The following is a 24,835-nucleotide window of genomic DNA, read 5'->3' as shown; positions in this document are numbered from 1 at the left end:
TGGATTGGATTAGATTGCATCTATATTTCTAATCCATAACCAATCTAATCCATACAATTTATAATATTTTGAATCCAATTTAATCTAATTGATATAAAAATCCAATATAAACTATTAAAAATAGATTAAATTGAACATATTAAACAAGTTGGATTGAATTTTGTCAATATTTAGTATGGGCTTTCATATGACATTATATTATTATTATTATTATTATTATTTTTTTATCATTTCTTTATCGACTAAATTTGGAAAATGTGTTTTTTAAAGGAGGGGAAAATGTATTTACTTATTTCTTGATATTATATTGTTATTTCTATGTCAAATTTGGAAGGAATTACGTTAGAATTAACACCCAAAACAAATAATAAACGTATACACTCAATTCCAATTCGACATGCTACGTTTTTTACTTTTTACTGTTTTGGCTTTGTTTTCCAATTCTTCCATGGAATTAGAAATCACAGTGTAGAGAAAGAGAGAGCGAGAGAGAGAGAGAGAGATGGAAGCTGTGGCGGAGGGACTGTGGGGACTAGCAGACCACCACGAGAGGAAGGGAGAGATAGCGAAGGCGGTGAAGTGCCTGGAAGCTATTTGCCAGAGCCACGTGTCCTTCTTCCCAATCGTCGAGGTCAAGACTCGTCTCCGCATCGCCACTCTGCTCCTCAAGCATTCTTACAACGTCAATCACGCAAAGTCTCACCTCGAACGCGCTCAGCTCCTCTTGAAATCCATCCCTTCTTGCTTCGATTTGAAGTTCAGAGCTTATAGCTTGCTCAGCCAGTGTTACCATCTCGTCGGTGCTATTCCTCCTCAGAAGCAGATCCTTCATAAGGCTCTCGACCTAACTGCTTCTGCTGGAAACGAGTATGTTGTGCCCTTTTTTCCCCCCCAACTTGTTTTGCAAAGGGTTTATGATGTGGTTTTTTTTTTTATACTTGTTGAGAGGTTAAAGGGGTCCAATTGATTTTGAACGGAATTGTTTATAATCTTAAGTATTTCTCATTTTTGTCTACTTGCTAGTGCAATTGAGGTTACGTAGTCATTGTATTCTTGGGTTTGTTTTCTTTTCTGAAGGATTGCAGTGAAATTATGGTGTTGCAACTTCAATTCGCAGCTTGCAAATGCTCTCATAATCGAAGGAGACTATCCCAATTCAATCTCTGCACTGCAGTGCGGTTTTCTTTGTGCAGCTCAAATATGTTATCCAGAGTTGCAGGTTTGTGTAATCCATATCCACCGTACTTTCTGTTAATCGTTTGTATTTCGGGTCTATCGCTATTCTTGTTTGGTAAAGACTAGTTGGAAGCAAGTTGTATGTTCACATTTCTGCTGTCAATGGGTGCCTCGAGGACCAATGTTTTCTTGATTTGCAAGAAAAAAAAATGCTCTTGTAAGGTTTTAGTTTAATTGATGAGTTTGTCCTGCCATATCTTGTGTTTGTCAAAAGTAGATAACAGCATCCATTTTTGTCCTTCTATCTTCTGATTCAGCGAAATACAACCGAAAGGAATATACTAAATAAATCCCCTTTCAACCGATTGTTATGTTTTACATGTCATTAATTGCATGTTTCTTTTTTCTTTTCTTTTTTTTCTTTTTGTATTTTTGGTAATCCAGATGTTTTTTGCAACTTCAATCCTGCATGTGCACCTCATGCAATGGGAAGATCCAAATCTGGTTGAGGGAGCTGTTAACAAATGTGATCAGGTCTGGGAGTCCATTGCGCCAGAAAAAGTAAGGGCATGCCTGTCTATGTTAGCGATCCTGCTTTTCAATGTGTGGCTAAGCAACTTGGAAAGATTTACTTTATTCCTGTATGTTTTGTTTAATGTAACTTTCGTATGCTAATTTGCTTCTTGTGCTGGTGGTGCTTGTTTTTATATCTGTATTGTTAACTCTTCACATCCAAAAAGAGACAACATTGCCTTGGTTTACTCTTTTACAATGAGCTGCTGCACATATTTTATCGGCTTCGGATCTGTGACTACAAGAATGCTGCACAGCATATAGACATTTTGGATACTGCTATGAAGGCTGATTTGCAGCAAACACAGCATGTACAGGAGCTGACGAAGGAACTTGATGCCTTGAATCAAAGTCTCTCCCGGTCCGATCTCCACTACAGGGATAGGTCTGCTCTGTCTGAAAAACAAGCTTTGCTTCAGGAGAGATTAAGTAGTATGACAAGATTTAGTAATTCAAGTAGAAAAGATTTTCTGGAACCAGCATATTTTGGTAATGTGAGACGAACATCTGGAGATAAGCTTGAGTTGGCACCTCCACCAATTGATGGGGAGTGGCTACCTAAAAGTGCTGTCTATGCTTTAGTTGATCTAATGGTGGTCATCTTTGGGCGTCCAAAAGGACTTTTTAAGGAGTGTGGAAAACGTATTCAATCTGGAATGCATACCATACAAGGTGGTCATTTTACATTACCAAACAGTTCATGTTTCTTTTCCTGTTAAGTTGTTACAGTTTGAAGCTGCAGCTAGTTATTTATGTATTAAAAGTTATGATGAAAGTGATGTGGACATATTGTATATGATCTTACCAGTTCAGGTATCTGACTTATTATCTTTTAATTTATTATCTTACTGCAGAAGAACTGGTTAAGCTTGGAATAACTGACGGTGTGAGAGGTGGGTTTCACTTTTCCAGAATGCTACAATAGCAAGGTTTCAGTGCTTCTGTGATCTTGTGGTTAATAAATCAAGCTTTCTTATTTTTGTTTGTGCAGAGGTGAATCTGCAGCACTCTGCAATCTGGATGGCTGGTGTATATTTAATGCTACTAATGCAGTTCCTTGAAAACAAAGTTGCGGTGGACCTAACTAGGTCGGAGTTTGTTGAAGCACAAGAGGTATGTGGCATGCATTCACTAATGGTATTTTTTAAGGTTCCTCATTTATTCATTTTGTTATTTTTGTGGTTTGTTACATGTCTCATTTTCCCAATTTGCATATCTCTATGCCCTCAGTCATGTTACTTTTTCAGTTCCGCATTTATTCATTTTAGTAATTTTGTTGTTTGATATGTTTGTTGGAGCTCTTTGGCTTTCAGAGCAGTTTTAGATGTGCTCCGTTGGCACAGTTGAATTTAGTGGTTTACAATGTAATGTGTGTTCTAATTAACCTAATTAATGCATGTTTAGTCATAAAAGTTAGTTCCTTGTTTCATTGTGTCTTTGTCAATCCTATCTGAAGAGTTATTTCTTTCGTAAAATTGACAACTCATAACTTGAATGTTGCAAATACAATAACGCTGTGGGAGTAAAAATATTACAGAGATCTTGTTCCTGTAAAATAATTTTATTCACATTAAAAAATTATTACATGTAGTTATCCAGTTAAGAAGAAATTTCTTGTGAAATTCCCCTGCATGAATTTTTATGGAATTTTTTATGACTGTTATGTGGTATGGTGTTTGAATGTATGCATTTTGGTAGTTATTTGAATGGAACTAAATAGTTAAACTGCTTTCTGTTTGTAGGGAAATTTTTTCATACTCTCTCCCTTACCTTGTTGTCTAAATTATTCCCAACAGGCACTGGTGCAGATGAAAAACTGGTTTATACGCTTCCCTACAATTTTACAGGCTTGTGAGAGCGTAATTGAGATGCTTAGGGGGCAGTATGCTCATTGTTTTGGCTGTTATAGTGAAGCAGCTTTCCATTATATTGAAGCAGCAAGGGTGTGTATTCTATAGTTTCTCACTCTTAGGTTAGAATAGATGCTGTTGTCAGTCTAGGAGTTCCATTTTTCAGATGATGCTTCGAAGCAATATGCTAGTTTCTGTGTGCGAATGTATATTAGTTTATTGTATTTAGTTTTTGGAGGGATGGTATCTGTTGTATTTAGCAAATGCTGAAGGCTCATATTTATTGAACATTTTATGGATTCTATATAAATTTTATATGTTTATTTTATGTTCAGCTCACGGAGAACAAATCAATGCAAGCCATTTGCCAAGTTTATGCAGCTGTCTCTTATATCTGCATTGGTGATGCAGAATCCTCTTCGCAGGTGACATGTTTTCTATAACTGTAGTTTTCTGCTTATTTTGGCATTACAATCTGATTTTATAGTTATCAAGTTAATTTTTCCTTGCTAAAGTTATATTCTTTTGCAGGCACTTGATTTGATTGGACCAGTTTACAGGATGATGGATTCTTTTGTAGGAGTTCGAGAGAAAACTGGTGTCCTTTTTGCTTATGGACTTTTATTGATGAAACAACATGATCTACAGGAAGCAAGGTAGATATTTGAGTTTGTAATGAACCTGTTCCCGTTTCTCACACTAGGGAAAATATCATTCTGGCTGATGACCTCACCTCCTATGTGGGGATATGTATAGTCTTTGCATTAACCATTGTCTATAAAGCATTGAACAATTGGGTTTCTTAAGCCAGAAAACTGGACATTATTACATGATGTCTCTTTCGTCATCAGCCCAGTCTTGAAGCTCCTTTGCTTATTAAGTAATATGTATGCTTTTCCTGTCCTCTTTGTTCAGATAACAAATGTGTCCTCCAAGTTCCACCAAAGAAGGAATGGTTTATATTTCTTAGGTGACTTTAAATACAGTTAAAACAATTGAGTGATGATTACATGGTGTCTTGAAGTTTTGTCATATTATTTCTACTTATAAGGACAAAAACTAAAATATGCACAACCCTGTCCCTTTGCAATGTTTGACAACATTTTGAATAAATAATCCAGGAACTTCCTCTGTTTGAATTTTTTTTTTTAAAACTGGTTCAATCCCTGTATGTTGACTGGACAAAATCCATAATAAGCTCATCGTTGCAGCTCACCATTTTATGCCATTTACTTAATATGGACCACTCTTCAGTCCATTGCTTTTTCTACTCACTCTTTCTCCACTAATTTATCATTGTTGATGCAGAAACCGACTGGCCAAAGGTTTGCAGTTGACACATAATCATCTGGGAAACCTTCAACTTGTTGCACAGTATTTGACAATCCTTGGAAGTTTGGCACTAGCCTTACATGACACTGTACAGGCTAGAGAGATCTTGAGATCATCCTTAACATTGGCAAAGAAGCTTTATGATGTCCCAACTCAGATCTGGGTGCTCTCTGTGTTGACGAGTATATCTGATCTTTCACATTTCTTTATTTTACATTTCTTTATTTCACATTTCTTTTAGATGCCAACCTGGTCTCATTCTGAGTGCAACAGAGATATCTTTGATATATCATCTTGTGACTTGCACAGATTGAGAATGATCATTTTAGGTTTCTGTTCAAGTATCCTTTCTTGTTTGATATTTTTCATATGCTTCCATTGTTCTCTGTGTTGATCTGTGCATGTTACAAAGATGGCTTCCAGTGATTACCTTGTGCGGTAATGTAGCTTATTGTGGGAACAGATATTTGATGGTTGAAGCAAATTAAAAGATTGTTTGATTATATCATACTTACCATTTCGCCATTGTTACATATATGCTGTTTCCTGGCAGCTTTGTATCAAGAATTGGGTGAGAGGGGAAATGAAATGGAGAATATTGACTATCAGAGGAAAAAGATGGATGATCTGCAAAAGAGGCTTGCTGATGCACTTTCATCCATTCATCACATTGAACTAGTAAGGACATTATCTCTCTGGTCTTATAAGTGGAAAGTTGCTTGATATTTCTAACCAATGTCCAGATGTTTAGTCTGAGGCACTTACTGGTTATATTTATTGTATATAAAATGGGCAGATTGACAAAGTGAAGCTTCAAGTCCAACAATTTCATGAGGTTGACATCAAACGTGCAATTGCTGGTCCATCCATGAGTATTAATCTTGACATCCCAGAATCTATTGGTTTGTCTGCGCCATTACCGGGTTCTTCAACGTCAAGGCTAGTGGATTTAGACATAGGAAGACTTGGGAAGAGGAAAATTTAGTTTCTGATTTGTACAGGTTCCACTTCCTCCCCTTTCACTTTTTATAAGCAAAAGAAAATGATAGCTTAGGAGGAGATTGAAGGTTGGCCAATTCAATGTGTTATAGAGTAGGAAGTCCCACAGAACAATGCGCATTCAACTTTGTTGTACAGTAGAAAGTCCAGCAAAAGATTGTCTCTAGCATCTTTAGGGATGTTGTATAGTTCTTAACTATAAATATATTATCATTCGTTAATATTGCCATATCCTCTCTCTTCTTCTTCTTCTCTTTGTCTCTCTTCTCCATCTTTTTTAAGAATGTCTCTAGAACAGTTAATGATGTTCCCGGACAAGTGAAAGCTAATAACCAATAAAGCAACAATGCAATACTTTGGTTCGTTATTTTTAACACAAACATTCTGCAAATGAGTCACATGAGTGGTTTTTGTTGGTCCTTGGAAGCATAAATAGCTGCCATCAGTGCAACCCGGGCTTTTTGTATTAGCTTAACATGCTCATGTAATGAAAGCTCCTCTCTTTAACTTATCAATTCAAAGATACAAACAATAATATACAAGGCGGTGGGACTGTGTTGTTACATGGTTAAAAAAAGTAGTAATTTTAGACAGGAGAACTGTTATGTACTTCCAACAATTCAATATAATGCAGTTACTTTAGACAATTCTTATTGTAAATATTTGGCCCGTTTTGTTTTCTATGGATTTGCTTCTCCTCTGCAGTACAGCTTAGAAACCGTCAGGGGAGAACAGCCTCAGCATATGTGGTGACCATAAAAACTGTGGACTTCTGGTCTGCTATTGCACACGGTTGTTCTCATGCCCCCTCATTAGCAGCTAGTCCAGCAATTTCTTTAAGTGGCTTCCACATGAATTTTCTCCTGCAAATACCTTTAGTTATTATAACATGGATATAATAGGTCTCAACTATAGAAAACTGCATAACTGAGGCAACATAATGAAAGGCAGGAATGATGCCAATGGCCATACAGGTTTATGAAACAAGAACTTGATTATGGATGCAGAACATAATTTATGGAGAGCCTACCAGTTTCCGCACTCAGCAATGACCCGGACTTTTGGCCTGAGAGTCGGAAGTAAAGCAAGAAACTGTAATTCAGACTTGGACAGAACCTGCACATAGAGGACCATGATAATCTTGATTCAATATCGTTTGATGCATTGAAGACGGGTAGATAATGCTATATAAGTCCTTCAATAATGTGTACCTTGGCTTCAATAATCCAGACCACAAGGCCTTTGGCATTCGGAGGCAATGCATCCAGTCTGTAATCAACCTCTGGTGGAAAATACCACCTTGCTATTGGCTGCTTGCCCACATGAGCCTACTCTTTAACAAAAACACAGACCAAAATAAATACTTACAGAAAAAACTACCCATGCTTCTGCTTTAAAGAATCAAGGAAGCAGAATAGAAACTCACAGGGCAAACAGGGTGAATCTTGGTGAGGGTGGTCTCAGGATCGCCAAGACCCCGGGCGGTGAGGTCTAGGAAGTAGTAGCCTTGGTATCTGAGACGGTTCAGGTATCGACCCTCATAGCCTCCCTCATGTGGACTGTAAATGGCAAGAGCCTTATGCTCTTCTACATCGGAAAGCCATTGACCCAAATCAGGTCTCAACAAATCTCCACCAATGAAGTCCCCTATCCCGATCCCGCTACACCTCACCATGCCAAACCTCTTGGAAATCTTGCCATTTTCATATCCTCCTCTCGCTCCCATCAACATCATGTCCCTCTTACCCACCATCTTTACATTTACCATGCAGTTGTGGCTCGGTGGGTGGTTCTGCTGAGGACTGGCCAAGACAGGGATTCCATGCTTGAAGCAGCTTGTCGTTGCTGCCATTTTATCTTTTGCTCTGTGTTCTTTTCTAAGTTTCTAACCCACGAAATAAATGGTGATAGCTTCTGGTGAGATGAAGCCATAATGAGAAATGAAATGAAAATTGGATAGAAGGTTACTTTTTTTTGTTTTGTTTTTGGGGTGAAAATTGGATGGAAGATTACTTGCAGTTCAATAAGTTGTGTAGTTTGTATGGTGTACAAATGAGATAAGAAAATGACCATACCAAGCTTTTATAACATGTTTGGGCTTGAGTGTAAGTGAGACGTGGGGTTTGTGGACCCATGTGAATCAAGTGGGGAATCAGGGACAAGTTCATTCCAAATGAGTCACAGAAAATTGTGTACGTAACCTTTTTTTTTTTTTTTTTTTTTTTCTTTTGGTAACTTCTTGAGGATTTATCACCAAAACCATATAAAACAGTAAAATGATATTTGTATTTAGTCCTAATTTTTTGTTTTAAAATATTAATCACATATTAACCAATCATATTGCTACTTCTAATTTTTTTTTTTTTTTTGGGGTAAAAAATTGTTCTCCATGAAAAGCCAAAATTAAAATATAGTATTTTCTTTCTTTTTTTTATTATTATTTTTATAATATTTGAAGTTTTTTTAGATGCCACTAAAGAATTTGAAAGGTCTGAGAAGTCAGACAACGGAATTTAATACAATATATATATATATATATATTGTGAAAGGCTGCAGCATAAACCCTCAACGTTTGAAACTTGTGACTGAAAAAGGGATCGGCGAGACGCTAATAATCCCACCGGCGAGGGCAGAGCTCCTCTATCAAAATGTTAATATTGCGTTAAAACTTGTACCATGGAACAATCTAGTGTAGCCTGCAACTTATAGGTTTCTCAGCAGGGTTTTCTTTATTTTTTGCCCTTCTCATAATCATATCACAAACACATATCTTCTTTCTCTGTTTTCCTCTGTTTTTCTCTGTTTTTCAATTTTTTTGGGGATTTTCTTCGATTTTTGGATTATTCTAATTAGTTTTCTTTTGTTGTAAGTTTTAGTCTAAAAGGTTCAATCTTTCGTCGTCTTCCCACCGTTAATTGTTGTTTTCAAAAGAAAAAAAAAAAATTAGGAATTTGATCGAGAAACAATAATAATAATTATATAAAAAAAAAATGCTGGGTGCTACCGCATCGAGATGGTGTAGGGCTGGTGGTGAGCTTCTCTCTATACAAGCCAGAGGCCACAGGAAGATTCTATTGAAACGTATTGTTCTAACCCAGACCGCCAATTTGTATCCCATAGCTCATATTGGCTGTGGAAGCAGTTCTAATGGCAGTCGAGAACGACGGTGCCTCATTCACAGCAGCACCAGAAGCGACTTTCATGGCAACCCATTGAACCCCATTGGTAGAACGACAACGAGGCCTTGTCCCCAAACCATCCTCTTTACCACCCACGTCAATGCCTTCCTTGCTGATTCCTCTTCCTCTCGTAACCCTCAGTCTCAACCTGTTAGTCAATCTGACTGTTTGCCCATTTCTCTTTTTTTCCCTTTGTTTCTTCTTCTTTAATATGTTGAGTTTTTTTTTTTTTTTTTTTTTTTTTTTTTTTTTTTTTGTTTACTCTGAAATGCTTTGGCAATGACAGGATTCGATGATCAATGGACGCAAATTGTTCTCTACATCTCCTACTGATAACCAAAATGGAGATGCAACTAAGCAATCTGCAGAGCAGAGCAAAGCTACTACTATTAAGGGACCTCCAGACCAACAAGTTGCTGACGTGAAAATCCTCCGTACTCTTGCCAGTTACTTGTGGATGAAAGACAACCTCGAATTCCGTTTGAGGGTCATTGCAGCATTGGGTCTTTTGGTTGGAGCTAAGGTCAGTTTGTCAATGATTTTTTTATTGTGTTACAATTTAGCTTCCTTTCATACTCTAATGTTGTATGCTAAGGATGGTATCCAGTAGTGTTTAATGGGTGCTTGTTTGTTTTTTCAGGTTCTAAATGTTCAGGTGCCATTCCTATTTAAGCTGGCTGTGGATTGGTTAACCACTGCAACTGGAAATGCTAGTGCTCTTGCTTCTTTCACTACAGCGAATTCGACTTCATTACTTCTTTTTGCAACTCCAGCTTCGGTTATGATTGGTTATGGGATTGCACGCACATTAGCTTCTGCTTTCAACGGTACTACAAATGATGTAATTGTTTGCTGATACTTGTTCACATTTCAAAATTAGTATATATATATATATATATATTCTTTTTTCAATACTTAAATGACATATATGATTTTGCGTTCTGTTTAAAGTAAAACTACTTTTTGTCACGTTCTTTTTAAAAAATTTTTACTTGTTACAATATGTTTTTTATTCACATCTTTTTCTTGTGTTTATCTTCTTTGGAGTATTTCAATTCTTCAAATCAAATGAAATTGTATTGTGGCAGAATTCCGAACCGCTATATTCTCTAAGGTAGCTTTGCGAACAATCCGATCAGTTTCAAGGAAGGTATGCCATAACCCTCGATCTTTTCTTACAAATATACCTCCAAAATTTTCTACATTCCAGCATGTTCTTAAAATTTATTTTTAATTTTTCTTTTCTAATACTTTAGATGCTCGAATGACTTTGACATATATATTAGGAACTAACATTTGCAGGTCTTTTCGCATTTGCATGACCTTGACCTTCGTTATCATCTTAGGTATGTATATCTCCCTAAAAAAATAATTCCTGTATAATAAACTGGAAAATTGAAAGTAGGCATATTTCTGAATTTGCACTTGATTGGATGAACATGGTGTAGCTTATGTAGCACCTCAGGCTGTTTATAATCAATGTACCTCCTCTAGATACTCTGCTTAAACTTTTTATAAATTCCTTTAAACAATATTGTTTATGCCAAAAAGTTTATTCTGTATTATCGGTTTCATATTTTGCTGTTAAATTTCCAGTCGAGAAACAGGTGCACTGAGCCGAATAATTGACCGTGGTAGCCGTGGAATAAATTTTATTCTTTCAGCTATGGTATTCCATGTCTTGCCCACTGTGTTGGAGGTATGGATCTGTACCTAATGTAAATAGAATTTGCTGCTAATTGTATAACGTAACATATCATCCACGTCTATTTTATGCTATTCTTCATAGGTGACATTTTGTGAAAAATAACTTTTTCAGTCGATCTGAATTTGTTATTCTTTGTTCATGAACAAGTTCAACAGATTTAACATGTATCCTTCCAGATATCTATGGTTTCAGGTATCCTTGCTTACAAATTTGGAGCACCATTTGCATGGATCACTTCATTATCAGTTGCTGCATATGTTTTCTTTACATTGACTGTGACGCAGGTAACATATCTCCTTCCACTTTTATTCATATATGATTATAGCTATGAGTTGATGCATTTCATTTTCCTAGTTTTTCTTCTTAGTCCTGTTTCTGTTAGATTTGTGTCACATTCAGAGATATCTTGAGCTGCTTTGCTGCATTGACATCAATACATTTGGATCTCACTTGATTGCCCTGCGTGCTTTCATTTTTTAGAATGTTAGTAAATTTCATGTAAGGTGTTTCTTTTCTTTCCAGTGGAGAACTAAGTTTAGGAAGTCCATGAATAAGGCCGATAACGATGCAAATACAAGGGTAGTCGATTCACTTATTAATTATGAGGTAAGGTTGGGATGAATATTTTATGGGCTATTCTCTTTACGTTAATTATGTTATTTTTTCTTGTTGCTGCACTTTAAAGTATTTATTATTATCTGATGTTATTTTTTTCCCCCTAGACTGTGAAATATTTCAACAATGAAACATTTGAAGTTGGCAAATATGATGAGTATTTGGAGAGTAAGTTGACAATTATTTCATTGGGGTTTTTTATTTCCTCATAAATTTTTTTAATTGATTATTAATCATGCATTTTTTCTTTTTCTACTGATTTTGCTGGTTTTGTCTTTTAGGGTATGAAGATGCTGCTTTGAAAGCGCAACGTAGTCTTGCTTTCTTAAACTTTGGCCAAAACGCTATATTTAGCACAGCTTTGTCAACAGCTATGGTGTTATGCTCGCATGGTATTTTGAATGGAAGTATGACAGTCGGTGATTTGGTAAATTATCTTCTTGATAAGTTGAATAGTTTTTAGAGTTTGGATTTGTAAAATGATTATGTGGAGGTTGCACGTAAATTATGGATTAAATTCAAAATGCAGGTGATGGTGAATGGGCTTCTCTTCCAACTATCTCTTCCACTCAATTTCCTTGGTAGTGTTTATCGTGAGACTATACAGAGTCTAGTTGACATGAAGGCAATGTTTCAGTTGCTGGAGGTGATTTTCGAGGAAAATCTTTACAGTTTTCTTAATTTTTAGTTTTAACTGGATGTCATAATCTTCTTTATGAGGTTGTTTTTTGATTGTGTTGAGTTTTCCATGTTGGTTGTGTTAATGCCCTTGCACATGAGTTAATCTTGTTGTTTATACTTCCTGACATATTAGTGAGTTCTTAGTAATGTTAAGGAAAAACCTCTTTTGATGCCTGTGTCTTCTTTCTATAACTACTGCAGGAGAGAGCTGACATTGCAGATAAGGATGATGCAAAGCCTCTGAATTTGAGTGGGGGTAGCATTCAATTTGACAATGTACACTTCAGGTGGTTGATGCTTCTCTTTGTTACCATCAAAAAATTATTAGAGAATGGATCTAATTATGCATATGAGCCAACATGAGAGACACTAAGCGATTTTCATTGCATGACTTTATTGCAACCTTCTCATGACTAGATTCTTCTTGATGTTATAATGTAGGACAGGTTGGGAGTTTGAAAACATGAGGTTAGAGAGGGCTGTTTCATGGGGAAAAAATGGTTGATGGAATTTTGAGAAAACAGCTGATTTTTGGGATTGTAGGTTATTTAAAACAGATATTTTTGAGAGGTTGGTGATTGGAAATGTAAGGGTTTGAATAGTTTAATTAGGGAATTTGTTTTGGTATGAAAGTAGGTTAGGAAAAGGAAGAAGTTCATGTTGCTTTAAACTGCAAACCACCTAAATGAACAGTAATGGAAAAAAATTAATAATAAGAGAGAGATTAGAAGTATATGGAGAAGAAAATGAAGGAAAACTTGGGTATGTATGTCTTTAATTGACAAGTACACTTTGCATTAATCAAACACTAATTGTCAATACAACTATGTGACTTTTGAAGCTTACTTTTTCCCTACAGAAAGGAGATTCTAGGACTTTTTGTTTTGGTGTACTGACAGAGTAGGGACTACTGCCTTAATAATAAGAAAAAGACTGGCATAAAACCACAACCAAACTAAGAAAATAAGAACCATGGCCTACTTTTGAGACATATAATGGTTTCTCACTAATAAGATAAGAACCATGGCCTACTTTTGAGACATATAATGGTTTCTCACTAAGAAGATAAGAACCATGGCCTACTTTTGAGACATATGCTGGTTTCTCTCTCTCTCTCTCTCTCTCTCTCTCTCTCTCTCTCTCTCTCTTCAGAGTGGCTTATCCCATCATTTATAGATCGAAAAGTATTTTCTGAGTTTTCAAAATCAATTCAATGCTGTCAAATGCAAATTTTTTTATACTTTATGTGTGATCAATAACTCTACTGGAACCTTTTACCAAACAAAATAAATAAACAAATTGACAGGAACCACACTATAATTTTTATTGATTTGTGTTGCTTCTTTTGTCACTGATTGCTCATATTTATTAAATACAGTTACTTGACAGAGAGAAAAATTCTTGATGGGGTATCTTTCGTAGTACCTGCTGGAAAGAGCGTGGCCATTGTTGGAACCAGTGGCAGTGGTAAGGCTTTAGTGCGTCATGATTTTTTTATGTTACTTGTTTATCTTCTTTAAAAATCAATCTCTATAAATATAAAATCCATTTCTTTGAAGACTTTTGTACGCCTCTCTCTTTCCTGTTTGTTCCATCTTCTTCTTGCCCTCATTCATTGAAATACTTGGAGATTGTTTTACTGTGCAATATCATTTAGTCTCTTATGTATCAGTAAAAATTTGATAGGTTAAGAGTTTATGCGGTGTCAATATTAAAACCAAAAAAAAAAAAAAAAGTGATAGTTGAAAATTTTGTTTCAATATTGTTATGCGGTTTTGGGATTAGTGTTGAATTTTTGCACCATGAGTTGATGGGGCAAGCCTCTTTTTGTTCTTTTTGTATTCTGTGTGCTGTTGTGGATTGAAAGGTACTAAATAAAGGGGAGAATCTTGGTTTTTCCAGTACATTATTTGTGGCCGGTTTTTCAATAATAAAAACAGTGAATCCACATTGTGATAGAATTAAAATATTCACTCATATTCAATAATTAATAAGGTCCTTTAGGTATATGATGCTGTTATTGATATATTAAACTGGAACTGTTTGCAGGCAAATCTACCATTCTAAGATTGCTCTTCAGGTTTTTTGACACCCATTCTGGAAGCGTAAGAACTGATTATGTTCTCTTTAATTGTTTGCTATCTGTACCATGCTTGCTTACTTTTTTCTTCTTCTTCCTTTTTTTTTTTTTTTTTTTTCTTTTTTTTTTTTTTTTTGTTGTTTCGTTTCAAACGGATGGCATCGTTGCCATGGTGTCTTTCCACTCTTCCAGGGTAAATGTATTTAGACTTCCTTTTTTGCCCTTCTAACGTTTTCTTTTCATCCTTTCTTCTGACATTAAACCTTCATCTGAATGATCTCTCTCCAAAAACAACTTGGTTTCCAAAGAGAGAGGGGCGGGGGGGAATGTATTCTTCATTATAATCTAATTCAGCCCAACAAGTACTCCCCTATTCATTACCACTAGCCACCAATCAATCATGTTCCTTGACTGCCACCTGTTTTTTGCCCAACTTGGCTGCCCAAACTGAAGCCTTCTCTTAGCCAGTTTATTTCTCCATGATTTTGCTGCTTATGGAGTTATCTTGGCATGGGGTTTTGTTATATGCTTCTGAAAGAGCTTTGTAGCAGAGGGATGTTGTTATATTTAACGGGCATAGCATATTTTTGCTGAGGAATGCATAAGCATGAATGGTCAAACAACAGGTACTTCGGGTTGAGTCGGAAGTAACTAAAAATTAAACGATACTTTAGATCAATGTGTATAAATTGGAGAGCGGGTATGAATTTGAGTGTACTAATTAAGTTGAAGAAAAAAATGGAATGAATTTTCAGAAAATGGGGTTCTCAAAAATTGATGAAAAAAGCTAAAAGGCAAAAAAGGTGTTACAAATATTTACCGTGGCAGAGGCGTAAGAGACCTTGGCAATAACACTCCCCTTTTTAAAGATTGCTCTTCTGGTTGTTTGCCACCCATATTTATTTTATTTTTCTTTTGGTTAGTTAATATAGTGGATATACCTAACCTAACATCTAATATGAATTACCTATTATTGACAGATAAGGATAGATGGACAAGACATTCGGAAGGTCACAGTACAGAGTCTACGAAAGTCTATTGGTGTTGTTCCCCAAGATACAGTATGGTCTAATATGCAACTTTCTTCTTTTTCATGTTTTGGTTGTTTCTGCTTTAAATGGTAGGTGACCCATGTGAGATCATGATAGCTGTAACATTATAAGGCAAAATTTGGTGCTTCATGAACAGGTGCTTTTCAATGATACAATATTTCACAACATCCATTATGGTCGTCTTTCAGCAACAAAAGATGAGGTATATGATGAGCAAGCATTTCTACTTTTTGATTCTCTGGTGTGCATTGTGAGATTCAAAATTTGGTATACTGCGTCCTTCAAGTCCTAATAACTCTTTTTCTTTTTCCTTAATCAGGTATATGATGCTGCCCAACGTGCAGCAATACATGACACTATAATGAATTTCCCTCAACAGTATTCTACTATTGTTGGGGAACGAGGTCTCAAGGTGAGAGGAATGCTTCTATTAAGTGTTAGATTTCCATAGTAGTTATGGCATTAAAACGCTCTTTCAGGCATTGTGGGGTATCAAGTTTCTGAACATTGATATTAGAAACATTTTTGAAATTGCATGTTTCTGACAATTTAAGTAAAGTTAAACGAAGGCTCTGAGAGACCATACAAATCACTCATTTGATGAAGCCTCATGGAATTATTTAATACGTTTTTGTGAGGGATCATACAAGTAACTAGTTTGGTGATCATACAAGTAACTAATTTCGTGAACTCTCATGCATATATTTAAAACTTTCGTGTAGATCTTGATGCTCTATATAGTGATAACTTAAACGAAAAAGGAAAAGTTAATACTCTACAATGCTTTCAGCTGACTCTTGAATGTTGGTTTTTTGGTGATATTCTGTGCAGTTAAGTGGTGGCGAGAAGCAGCGAGTGGCCCTAGCTCGTGCATTTCTAAAAGCACCTCCAATTCTGTAATTATATTCTATTACTCTTTTTCTTTATTTAACTTTTCATATAAGTGTATCTATGCAATTATCATTTTGGACCTGATTAATATAAAAAATATTGTTGCATAAGCAAGTAATCTCTTTGTTCTGATATTCTTTGGATTATCCTATCATTACCTCTGAGTGTCATGTTGTTGCTGCCATTCAAGTTTTTCTTGCAATATGATACTTTTCATCAAACAGGAATTTAGACATGCTTGTCACATGCAATATACAATGTTTATTTAAATTTTGTATCCTCAGGTTATGCGATGAAGCTACAAGTGCACTGGACAGCACAACAGAGGCGGAGATATTAAATGCATTGAAGACCTTAGCAAATAATCGGACTTCAGTCTTCATTGCCCACAGGCTGACCACTGCAATGCAATGTGATGAGGTAAACATTTTTGGGATAGAAAAGTGCAGCATGGTTCTGAAGCTTAAGTGAGCCAAATAGAAAATACTTTTAGGAGAAGTAGAATGAGGATTTATGACAATTGATAGCCGCAACGTCAATTGCAATCATTAGGATATGTCAACATTCATCCTTATTATTTTCCATATATGTCGCAATATTTATTCTATGCGACTTTGCATATATATGCTCAACATTCAATCTCATCCATTAGTATATATGTCAATACTTGTCCTTATTCTTTTCCTTGTGTGTCGCAATATTTATTCTGTGCAACTTTGCATATATATTCTCAGATAATAGTTTTGGAGAATGGAAAGGTGATCGAACAGGGACCCCATGAGGTTCTTTTGTCTAAGGCAGGAAGATATGCTCAGCTTTGGGGACAACAAAATAACACCGTGGATGCACTTGATTCTGCTGTGAAATTGAGTCCATGATTTTCATCCCATCCCCACAATTTCTCACCCAAAATATGAAGGATTTAAGAATTTCCCTTGTTTGTATCATGCTGGATGCATACTCTGGCATCACTTTGTAGATATGTTAAGCTGATGTGAAGCAGATGCATTTTTTTGGAAGCCTATACTTTCTGGTGGTGCCAGATGAAGCAATTGATGCATCCACGCTCTAAGTTCGCCTTCATCATATGTCTGCAAGACACAGTCCTCTTGATACATGTACAAAAAGCAATTAGCTGTGCAGGCTTAGTTAGCCCATGTGTGATACATTAATAGTTTTGGCATTGTAACCTTATACTTGAGTTTCACAAATGTGTCACAAATAAAGCCCTGTTTTCCATTGATACATTTTTTTGATTGAGGTTGTGTAAAATATTGTTCTTGCCATAGTAATTTTGGCGTATCGATAACGACAGTATTATATACATTAGCATTGTGCCAAATGTGTGTAACAATTTCATGTTGAGCCAAATTGGAAGTTATGGACACTTTTCAATGAAGAAATTAATCAATGTACAGTTGTCAAATCCATCGTTGCATGTAACGCTAACTCTTACCACCGACAACAGCGCCTAGCTTCAGATTTAAGGGTTGAAAACCAGTCTTGATGAGTGAACTCTTGAGTATGCCTTAAATGTTTATGGTAGGCTTACCTAAAATGAAGAATTAAGAAGGTTTTTCTCTCCATTTGGGAAGATATCCTACCATTCAGCGAGTGAGCAGTTATCATTTCCTTGTGTATGAGTCAGAGTTGATCTGGTAATTTTTCCTCTTCTTTGCTTTGTGTTTGTATATGAAATGCACTGTTTTCACAAACAAGACAGCTCTATGAATCAGTTTCTTCATCGCTTCATTATCAAAGCCAATCTTCCTTAATTTATAGTTTTATATCACCTTAACCCTTTAATGATTGTTTCTAGGTCAATCTAGCATGTGGTTGTGGAATTCTTGTCTCTCATACTTTTCTGTTCTGTATTCCCTTTTCCTCTGCATTCCCTTGCAGCCAAAGTAGATTCATGTTTGTCTGAGAAGTCTGAATACCCAAAATGCGATTTTTAACATGCAAAATCATTAACACCTTTAAGCAGCATCTACATCTTCTAGAATTTGACAACCTTGGACGTTGTCTTGGTTGTCAAATCAGACCTCCATGACCAACATGTCAAGGCCTGTGATTTTAGAGAAATGAAGATACTGTGGTTGATTGTGTTCTTTACTTTTATTTTCTTATAATTACACAAAATTTGGCCACCAATCCTTCTCTGAAAAAGGTCTGAATTTTGATGAACCATTTCAGTGGTCAAACTAAGCTTGCTTGCATGCAACAGAATACCATTTATTTATTTTTCTCTTTTTGTAACGGTTAGAAGAGATAATAATACTGGTGACAGATAGCAGGTTGGAAATGCACATTAACTGTTAGTAAAATTGAACCATATATAACCATATACAATTACAGGAAGTAAATATGAAAATGTGGTGGAAAGAAGATGATGAAATAGAAATTATAGCATATAGAAGGAAAAGTGCCAGATTATCGGCATTGACAGAGAATAAGAAAGAAAAACAGAAGAACAACCACTCATCTGCAGCCATTTCCCCTAGTAATAATAGCAATGTCAACAAGAAGGACGTTGGAGATAAAGAAGGCAAGACCGTCGCATCTGATCATCTTGATGGTGATGATGTAGCTGTGTTGCCAACAACTAAGACTGAAATTCTAGCTCTACTTCCTCGTCCTCCTCCTCCGGAGACAGCCAAGAAGGGACGCAAGCGGAAAAAACTTGGAGACCTCGCCATCCTTTCTTCTCAACAGGTAAGTCTGCCTTTCTTTTGTCACACACACTACTACTCTACTACTCATGCATGCACAGTACATATGTATAAATAGTCGCAATGAAATTTATGTATGTCGTACATACAAACTAATAGTTGAATATTGTTTGAATGAATCGTAGCTAAGGATGATGAGGAACATGGATTTTATGCCTCCTATTTCCTTATATTTATATATATATATATATTACATTTTTATTGCGTATGCAGGATGGAGAAAACCCAAAACCTGAAAATACTTCTGCCCAAAATGGTGAGCCTGTTATGTTTCTGATGTAGATTAGGAATGATGGATTCAAGAGAAAAAATAATAATAATAAAAATAAATAAATGAATTAATTAATTAATTAATAGAATTTTACAGAAAAGGGACGCTTAAAATGGTTGGTACATATTTATATATGAATTGTTTTAGATCATCCAGAAACTGTTCCATCCACAAGGAGAATGCCTGGAAGATGCATGCTTGAGTTTATCCTTGATATTCTGCAAAGGTAAAACAATTTTGTTTGAAAAAGATTGTGGAAAAATGTGGATTTTTCTAATGTGGAAACTGGTTTTTTTCTGATCTTGAATATTGTTCCTAATGTAGGAGAGACAAAAATGAAATATTTGCCCAGCCTGTTAACCCTGAAGAGGTTATAACTTTCATTGAACTTTCTAACTATACATCCTTTCAATTAATGCTTGCAATTTTTCACTCCCATGTAGTTGATAATAGTAATTATTTTCTTTTGCTTAAAAAAACAAGGTCGAGAGCTACTACAGAATTATCAAAGAGCCCATGGATTTTGGCACCATGAGGGCTAAACTTCAGGAAGGACTGTATACAAGTTTGGAACAATTTGAGGTTAGCTATAAAACTTTTTGGAATGTATTCATAATTCATTATTATTGCTAAATTATATATAGACTTTTTCCTAGTAATTTATTATCCAATTGAATGTATTCATAATTCATTATTATTGCTAAATTATATATAGACTTTTTCCTTGTAATTTATTATCCAATTGGAATGTATTCATAATTCATTATTATTGCTAAATTATATATAGACTTTTTCCTAGTAATTTATTATCCAACAATGAATATTAAAATATTTTTTATTTTTGTTTTCCCCTGATGTATAAATTCCATATTTCTATATCCAACATAAATATAGCCTTAAAGGGAATATGGAATATTCTTTTAATCTTCTTGGACAAAAATTATAATCCATTTAGCTATAATTTCCCATAATTTGCATGAAGCAGGTTGATGCATACAATTAATTTATTGATCAAGTACTAATTATGTTAGTTCTGGAACTCCATATGAACCTTCTTCCACTGATTTTTCTGTGTATTAATCTACAGCGTGATGTGCTTCTAATATCTAGCAATGCAATGCATTTCAATTCATCAGCCACCGTATTCTATAAAGAGGTTGGTAAATTTATTTCATTTTTTTGTTTCTTGTTTCCTATGTCATTTTTCAATATATGGTGACTGATTGATACAATTATGTTGAGATTTATTTATACATGTTTCATATTTTATATAATCATGATCCCGAGGTCTCAGTTTTATTTACTAATGCATATATATATATATATATATACACACTGAGGTTTTTGTTATCCAGGCTCGAGCCATACAAGAACTAAGCCAGAGGGTTTTCCAAGCTCTAAAATCTGACCCGGAAAATTTTGAATCAAATTTGTTGTTTAGCAAAAGAATCCCAGCAAGCAAACGCCAAGTTGAAGCCAAAGCTTCACGCTCAAAACTTGCTAAACTTGGTGGACTGAAAATTGGAGTTTCAGAATCTGGTAAAACCAACCTGTACCTCTAATTGCTATTTCTTTCAAGAAAAAAAGTTACTACCAAATAGATGAATTGCATTACACTTCATGTTATGGATTGAAAAGGAAATTAAACCAATCTGGAATTCCTTTTTGCTTATTGAACAGGATCAAGAAATGGCAGGAAAAAATCAACTCTACCTGAAATGCAAAAACGTAAAGCTTATAAACCTTCAATTTCCACTCAGAATGAATTACTTGTTTCATCCATCTACAATGGACCCAAGCCACTTGTCCCTGTAAGTTACAATACACAGCTTTTTCTAGCCATCTTTTTTGTACCTTTACAAGCTTAACCTGAGACGTAATATTTCTTATATATATATATATATATATATATCTCCATATTGCGTTTGTAGATAGAGGATCAAGATTATACATACAAAGAAAGTCTTTTGCGGTTTGCTGAAGGTTTAGGACCAGCAGCACAAGAGTTTGCACGGAAGAAGTTGGGCAGATTTCTAACCGAAGCACCAAGGCCCAAGTCTCAGACTCCTTCAACACCTACAATGCAGACTCAGAATCTTCTGCTTCCTACACCATCAGCTCCACTTCCACCTGTTCATCCAAATAGAGTTCATAATCCAAAAAGGCCCAACACTATCCTACGTGAAAAACCCAGGACTTCAGATATTTCTTTCATCAAGAAAGGCGTTGTTGTCAATGTCAATGGCAATGCTTCAAACAGTGGCTCAGGAAATGTTGCTTCTTTCACTGGGGGTCTTAACATTCTCAAGAATTCCAAAGAAAGTGATCGTGGAGGGAAAGTGAACCCTAATGCAACAATTAATGGATCGATATTTAGCAGCAAGAATTCTGTGCAGACAGAAATGAATACTGCCGGTGCCAATTCAAGTTTGAATTTGGACATCTTGAAAGGAAAAGAAATGTATGCGAATACAAGTTTAAATTTGAACATCTTGAATGGACAACGGGTTATGACCAGTGAAAAAATTGATTTCCAAGGGAATTATAACAGAAAAAATGTTATTCCTCATCATCATCAATATCGTAACGACTCGTTTCGCTTAGCATCACATTTTCGAGTCTTCAAGATTGAGAATTCTACAAGTCCAGGGGCACCAAAGACTCCAAGACTAGGATACAAGGCTATAGATATGATGGCAAATGCTAACAAACAGCTAGGGAAACAAGTTCAGCAATCTCCAAAAACGGATGAAAATCACAGGAAGCTGATCGATTTCATGTCCAAAAGCAACAAGTATCTGAAGTCAAATTTCTTGCCATTACAGTCTTTCTTTCCATCAGAAACTTCGTACGCTTCGCAAGTTCTATTGGCTTCGCATGCTTTATTGTCTACACAAAATTTCTCTCCTCCACCAATACCACCACAAGATATTAAGTTTCAAAGCGTGCTGGTTCATGCCACTCTCTCCTCCCTAGCAGTGCCTCCACTGACCTTAAACTCTGCACCAACTGAACCGGAATTGGACCTGACTCGACCTGAAACATGGGCAAAAAGCCCAGTATGCAATTTTACAAACTTGCTTATGCAGACTAATTACGAGGAGGATTACAAGGCAGTGAACCATGGAACATCTTTTGTGCAAGAACTGAAATCTCCATCCTCAGCTCAAGGGTCAATGCCTCTGTACCCTTCAAATAGTCTTCAAGAAAGAGCCATTGATCAATACCCTCAATCAGGATCCACATCTCAACTTTACCATGTTGATCAACAGCTATCCTTGATGGACAATCAACATCCAGATTTGGCTCTCCAGCTGTGAGTGAGTCCTAGCAACACAAGGGTGAATAGCTCTCAAGTTTGGAAATTCATATTAGCTTGAGTTTCTAACACCCTTTGGATGAAACTATATAATCCTTCTGTATCTAACTTAGAGAAAGTGTACTCAGTTTCTGTACTTTTCAAGTATCTTTCTTTCGTTTTTAGTGTTCATCTATATTTTCTCTTTGCTTGACTGCTTGATTGCATATGCTTTAAGAAACAAAAACGGGAAAAACTTCCACGTTGCAGAAAACATTTTTAACAATTAGCAAAACAGAATATTAAAAAAGATGTACCATATTATCTAAAAATGAAGGCAATGCATTTGCCTCCATAGGAGACCATTTAGGCCGAGACTGCAGCTTGAGTACATAAGTACATGCTAAATTCCTCGTTAATCTCCAAGACAAAAAAAACTAATTTCCCCCCCCCCCCCCCCCCCCCCCTTTTTGAATAAAAAAATGGCACTTGTTTTATCCGAGCTTTGATCAAATTTCCCAAACCACCAAGACAAAAAAATTGGGGAAAAAAAAAAATGAAATAAGAAGAAAGATTCTGGTTTGAAAATGGAAACCGAGCAAAGATTGGAGAGTAGACAGAAAGCACGTAGTCCTAGTCAAATCCACCTCACCCTGGAGACAGAATCAAGGAAATCTAAATCTCCCTTTGGTCGTGTGATTACACAAAAAATTATTTGTTAATATTATCATCAAAGTTTTGATTAGTTCTCTCCTGTAAAGTCCAAAGTAAATTCTTAACCCTCCAATGACCATAAAAGAAATAGAAAAAGGAAATGTTTCTTGCTTTTGTCCAAGACATAACATAATTTAGTGTTAAATTTGATTGTACATTGGTCTAGGGTAAGTGAGGATGAGGACCACATAAAATAACCATACACACCACTCAGTGTTAAAGCCTTCCCTGAGTTGTCATTCTCAATGTTCTCTTTTCTCTACATCTCTCTCTCTTCTTTGGAGAGAAAAGGAAGCCAAAGCAAAGCAAAGCAAGGAATCCCACTTAATAATCAAGGGAATGAGTTCCTTATCCTATGTAACCAATAAAAACAAAGCTAAACAGAATCTAAACTTGGATATGGGTCGGGTACAGGGGTTTCTCATTCTCATGACCTTTTCTCTTTGTAGTTTGTAGAAAAGACTGACCGTGTTTCGCTTCTGAAAAAGCAAAACTCCATCCAATGGATTATTTACCCAAAAAAAAAAAAACTCCATCAAATGGAGAAAGTCTTTTAAGTACAAGGGATGGTTACCTAGGTGCCATTAAACTCTACAATATATAATATGTCCATCTTACAAAATAATTTATATGCATACCATTATTAGTGATTGTTTGTATGTAACATTTTTATTTTTGTTACCAAAAAAAAAGTATATAAGATTTTTTCCCATGATAAGTAGCTAGCTAGAATATGATTTTTTTTTCCCCATCAAAGTTGGGGGTTTCCAAGATTGCTACAGTAAGAGCTCACCATTTTGAGAAAGCTTTCTAGGCTGCACCAAACCAATAGCCAATGGGGGAACCTTTTGCTGGTAACAAGACCACAAGGCCAAAGCAAGTGGGATGGTAAATGGCAGTTTCCTAGAATGTCCATATATATATACATGTGTACCCCATATCCACGAACGTTAATATCTTCCTTTTTTTTGTTTTCTTGGTTTAAACTATGTGTTGAATTCTCATAGGGAATAAAAAGTAAACTGCATGCCTGTAAAGCACCTCCCATGTTATAAATAGGTATTTACCACCCCATCCTTCCAAGATTTTCTTCTTCTTCATTTTTTTTTTCTTATTCTTTCATTAACAATTTAACATTAATTCGAGCTAACAACTTACCAGAAACCAAACATGGCAAGGCAGAGCTCATGATTTTATGTCATATGAGATGGGGGATTTTCAGGTGACTTAATATATCCAAATGAAAGCCACATAGATAGATCTTTGTCACATGGAGGCTGCAACATTAAGCAGCAAAACATGCTTAATAAATGAAATGTGCATCTTTCTTTCAAGTTGAAAAGCTCATTCATTGATTATAGGTTAAGTAAACAGACTTACCACAGAACAAACACATACGCACCAAAAAAAAAAAAAAAAAAAAAAAAAAAAAAGGAACTATGCGTTTTGCATGATATAATATAGAAATATATATTAGGAGAAAAGACAGCGGAGAAGGTGAGAGAGGTTAATAGAGCCAACAAGGAGGAATTTTATAAATACATTATCGAAGGAAGTGAACACATGGGGCATTACTCAAAAAGCATAGAATAATGGAGTTCAATTGTACTTGCAGCCTCAACACCCCCAAGGAACTGCTTATTTTATTGTCATTTGAGTCCTTTATACACACACACGCATAGAC

At 35.7% G+C, this 24,835-nt stretch overlaps 4 protein-coding genes across 6 annotated transcripts; 3 read left to right on the top strand and 1 right to left on the bottom strand.

Moving 5' to 3' along the window:
* The first annotated feature begins 406 nt into the window (after nt 1–406).
* On the top strand, nt 407–6,161 carry LOC107403551 (sister chromatid cohesion protein SCC4). 2 transcript variants are annotated; one of them, XM_016010455.4, is made up of 12 exons: nt 409–867; nt 1,078–1,219; nt 1,621–1,737; nt 1,917–2,421; nt 2,604–2,642; nt 2,741–2,862; nt 3,546–3,692; nt 3,935–4,024; nt 4,131–4,255; nt 4,908–5,113; nt 5,485–5,609; nt 5,728–6,161. In XM_016010455.4, the coding sequence occupies exons 1-12, from the start codon at nt 503–505 to the stop codon at nt 5,914–5,916; spliced, it is 2,172 nt and encodes a 723-aa protein (XP_015865941.1). In that variant the 5' UTR covers nt 409–502; the 3' UTR covers nt 5,917–6,161. The 2 variants fall into 2 exon arrangements, with proteins under 2 accessions (XP_048324557.1, XP_015865941.1); XM_048468600.2 differs by lacking the exon at nt 3,546–3,692 and having other exon boundaries at nt 407–867.
* Nucleotides 6,162–6,415: 254 nt separating this feature from the next.
* LOC107407962 (NAD(P)H-quinone oxidoreductase subunit N, chloroplastic) lies at nt 6,416–7,960 on the bottom strand. Its single transcript, XM_016015305.4, has 4 exons — nt 7,357–7,960; nt 7,142–7,258; nt 6,961–7,046; nt 6,416–6,793 (listed from the first exon to the last, which is right to left on the bottom strand). The coding sequence occupies exons 1-4, from the start codon at nt 7,780–7,782 to the stop codon at nt 6,730–6,732; spliced, it is 693 nt and encodes a 230-aa protein (XP_015870791.1). The 5' UTR covers nt 7,783–7,960; the 3' UTR covers nt 6,416–6,729.
* Nucleotides 7,961–8,424: 464 nt separating this feature from the next.
* LOC107403550 (ABC transporter B family member 25, mitochondrial) lies at nt 8,425–17,478 on the top strand. Its single transcript, XM_016010454.4, has 20 exons — nt 8,425–9,259; nt 9,396–9,632; nt 9,750–9,936; nt 10,198–10,259; nt 10,412–10,455; nt 10,706–10,808; nt 10,994–11,101; nt 11,340–11,423; nt 11,540–11,600; nt 11,714–11,859; nt 11,962–12,078; nt 12,315–12,400; nt 13,492–13,580; nt 14,163–14,218; nt 15,174–15,254; nt 15,382–15,447; nt 15,565–15,657; nt 16,077–16,141; nt 16,421–16,556; nt 16,871–17,478. Exons 1-20 carry the CDS (start codon nt 8,921–8,923, stop codon nt 17,012–17,014), a joined length of 2,304 nt encoding a protein of 767 aa, XP_015865940.2. The 5' UTR covers nt 8,425–8,920; the 3' UTR covers nt 17,015–17,478.
* A 101-nt stretch (nt 17,479–17,579) lies between these two features.
* On the top strand, nt 17,580–22,629 carry LOC112489561 (uncharacterized). Of its 2 annotated transcripts, none has more exons than XM_048468599.2 (10): nt 17,580–17,794; nt 18,495–18,851; nt 19,082–19,124; nt 19,296–19,365; nt 19,464–19,509; nt 19,623–19,721; nt 20,227–20,295; nt 20,495–20,678; nt 20,820–20,950; nt 21,071–22,629. In XM_048468599.2, exons 2-10 carry the CDS (start codon nt 18,504–18,506, stop codon nt 22,457–22,459), a joined length of 2,379 nt encoding a protein of 792 aa, XP_048324556.2. In that variant the 5' UTR covers nt 17,580–17,794; nt 18,495–18,503; the 3' UTR covers nt 22,460–22,629. The 2 variants fall into 2 exon arrangements, with proteins under 2 accessions (XP_048324556.2, XP_048324555.2); XM_048468598.2 differs by having other exon boundaries at nt 19,287–19,365.
* The last annotated feature ends 2,206 nt before the right edge of the window (nt 22,630–24,835 follow it).

Source organism: Ziziphus jujuba, chromosome 10 (assembly GCF_031755915.1).
Source record: "Ziziphus jujuba cultivar Dongzao chromosome 10, ASM3175591v1".
In the NCBI taxonomy this organism is placed as follows: domain Eukaryota; kingdom Viridiplantae; phylum Streptophyta; class Magnoliopsida; order Rosales; family Rhamnaceae; genus Ziziphus; species Ziziphus jujuba.
Note: the sequence above shows the minus strand (reverse complement) of the source record. Positions and strands in the feature narration are given on the sequence as shown.

What these genes read in the sequence shown, in the direction of transcription:
- LOC107403551 (XM_016010455.4), top strand. Translation starts at nt 503, where the DNA reads ATGGAAGCTGTGGCGGAGGGACTGTGGGGACTAGCAGACCACCACGAG. An exon ending in AGTTTGTTGAAGCACAAGAG is followed by an intron (nt 2,863 to 3,545) that starts GTATGTGGCATG and finishes TATTCCCAACAG; the next exon opens with GCACTGGTGCAGATGAAAAA. An exon ending in GGTGCTCTCTGTGTTGACGA is followed by an intron (nt 5,114 to 5,484) that starts GTATATCTGATC and finishes GTTTCCTGGCAG; the next exon opens with CTTTGTATCAAGAATTGGGT.
- LOC107407962 (XM_016015305.4), bottom strand. Translation starts at nt 7,782, where the DNA reads ATGGCAGCAACGACAAGCTGCTTCAAGCATGGAATCCCTGTCTTGGCC. An exon ending in TCTGGATTATTGAAGCCAAG is followed by an intron (nt 7,047 to 7,141) that starts GTACACATTATT and finishes CTCTATGTGCAG; the next exon opens with GTTCTGTCCAAGTCTGAATT. An exon ending in ATTGCTGAGTGCGGAAACTG is followed by an intron (nt 6,794 to 6,960) that starts GTAGGCTCTCCA and finishes AGGTATTTGCAG; the next exon opens with GAGAAAATTCATGTGGAAGC.
- LOC107403550 (XM_016010454.4), top strand. Translation starts at nt 8,921, where the DNA reads ATGCTGGGTGCTACCGCATCGAGATGGTGTAGGGCTGGTGGTGAGCTT. An exon ending in TCTTGCCCACTGTGTTGGAG is followed by an intron (nt 10,809 to 10,993) that starts GTATGGATCTGT and finishes GTATCCTTCCAG; the next exon opens with ATATCTATGGTTTCAGGTAT. An exon ending in TTTGACAATGTACACTTCAG is followed by an intron (nt 12,401 to 13,491) that starts GTGGTTGATGCT and finishes TATTAAATACAG; the next exon opens with TTACTTGACAGAGAGAAAAA.
- LOC112489561 (XM_048468598.2), top strand. Translation starts at nt 18,504, where the DNA reads ATGAAAATGTGGTGGAAAGAAGATGATGAAATAGAAATTATAGCATAT. An exon ending in AGCCTGTTAACCCTGAAGAG is followed by an intron (nt 19,510 to 19,622) that starts GTTATAACTTTC and finishes TAAAAAAACAAG; the next exon opens with GTCGAGAGCTACTACAGAAT. An exon ending in CCACCGTATTCTATAAAGAG is followed by an intron (nt 20,296 to 20,494) that starts GTTGGTAAATTT and finishes TTTGTTATCCAG; the next exon opens with GCTCGAGCCATACAAGAACT.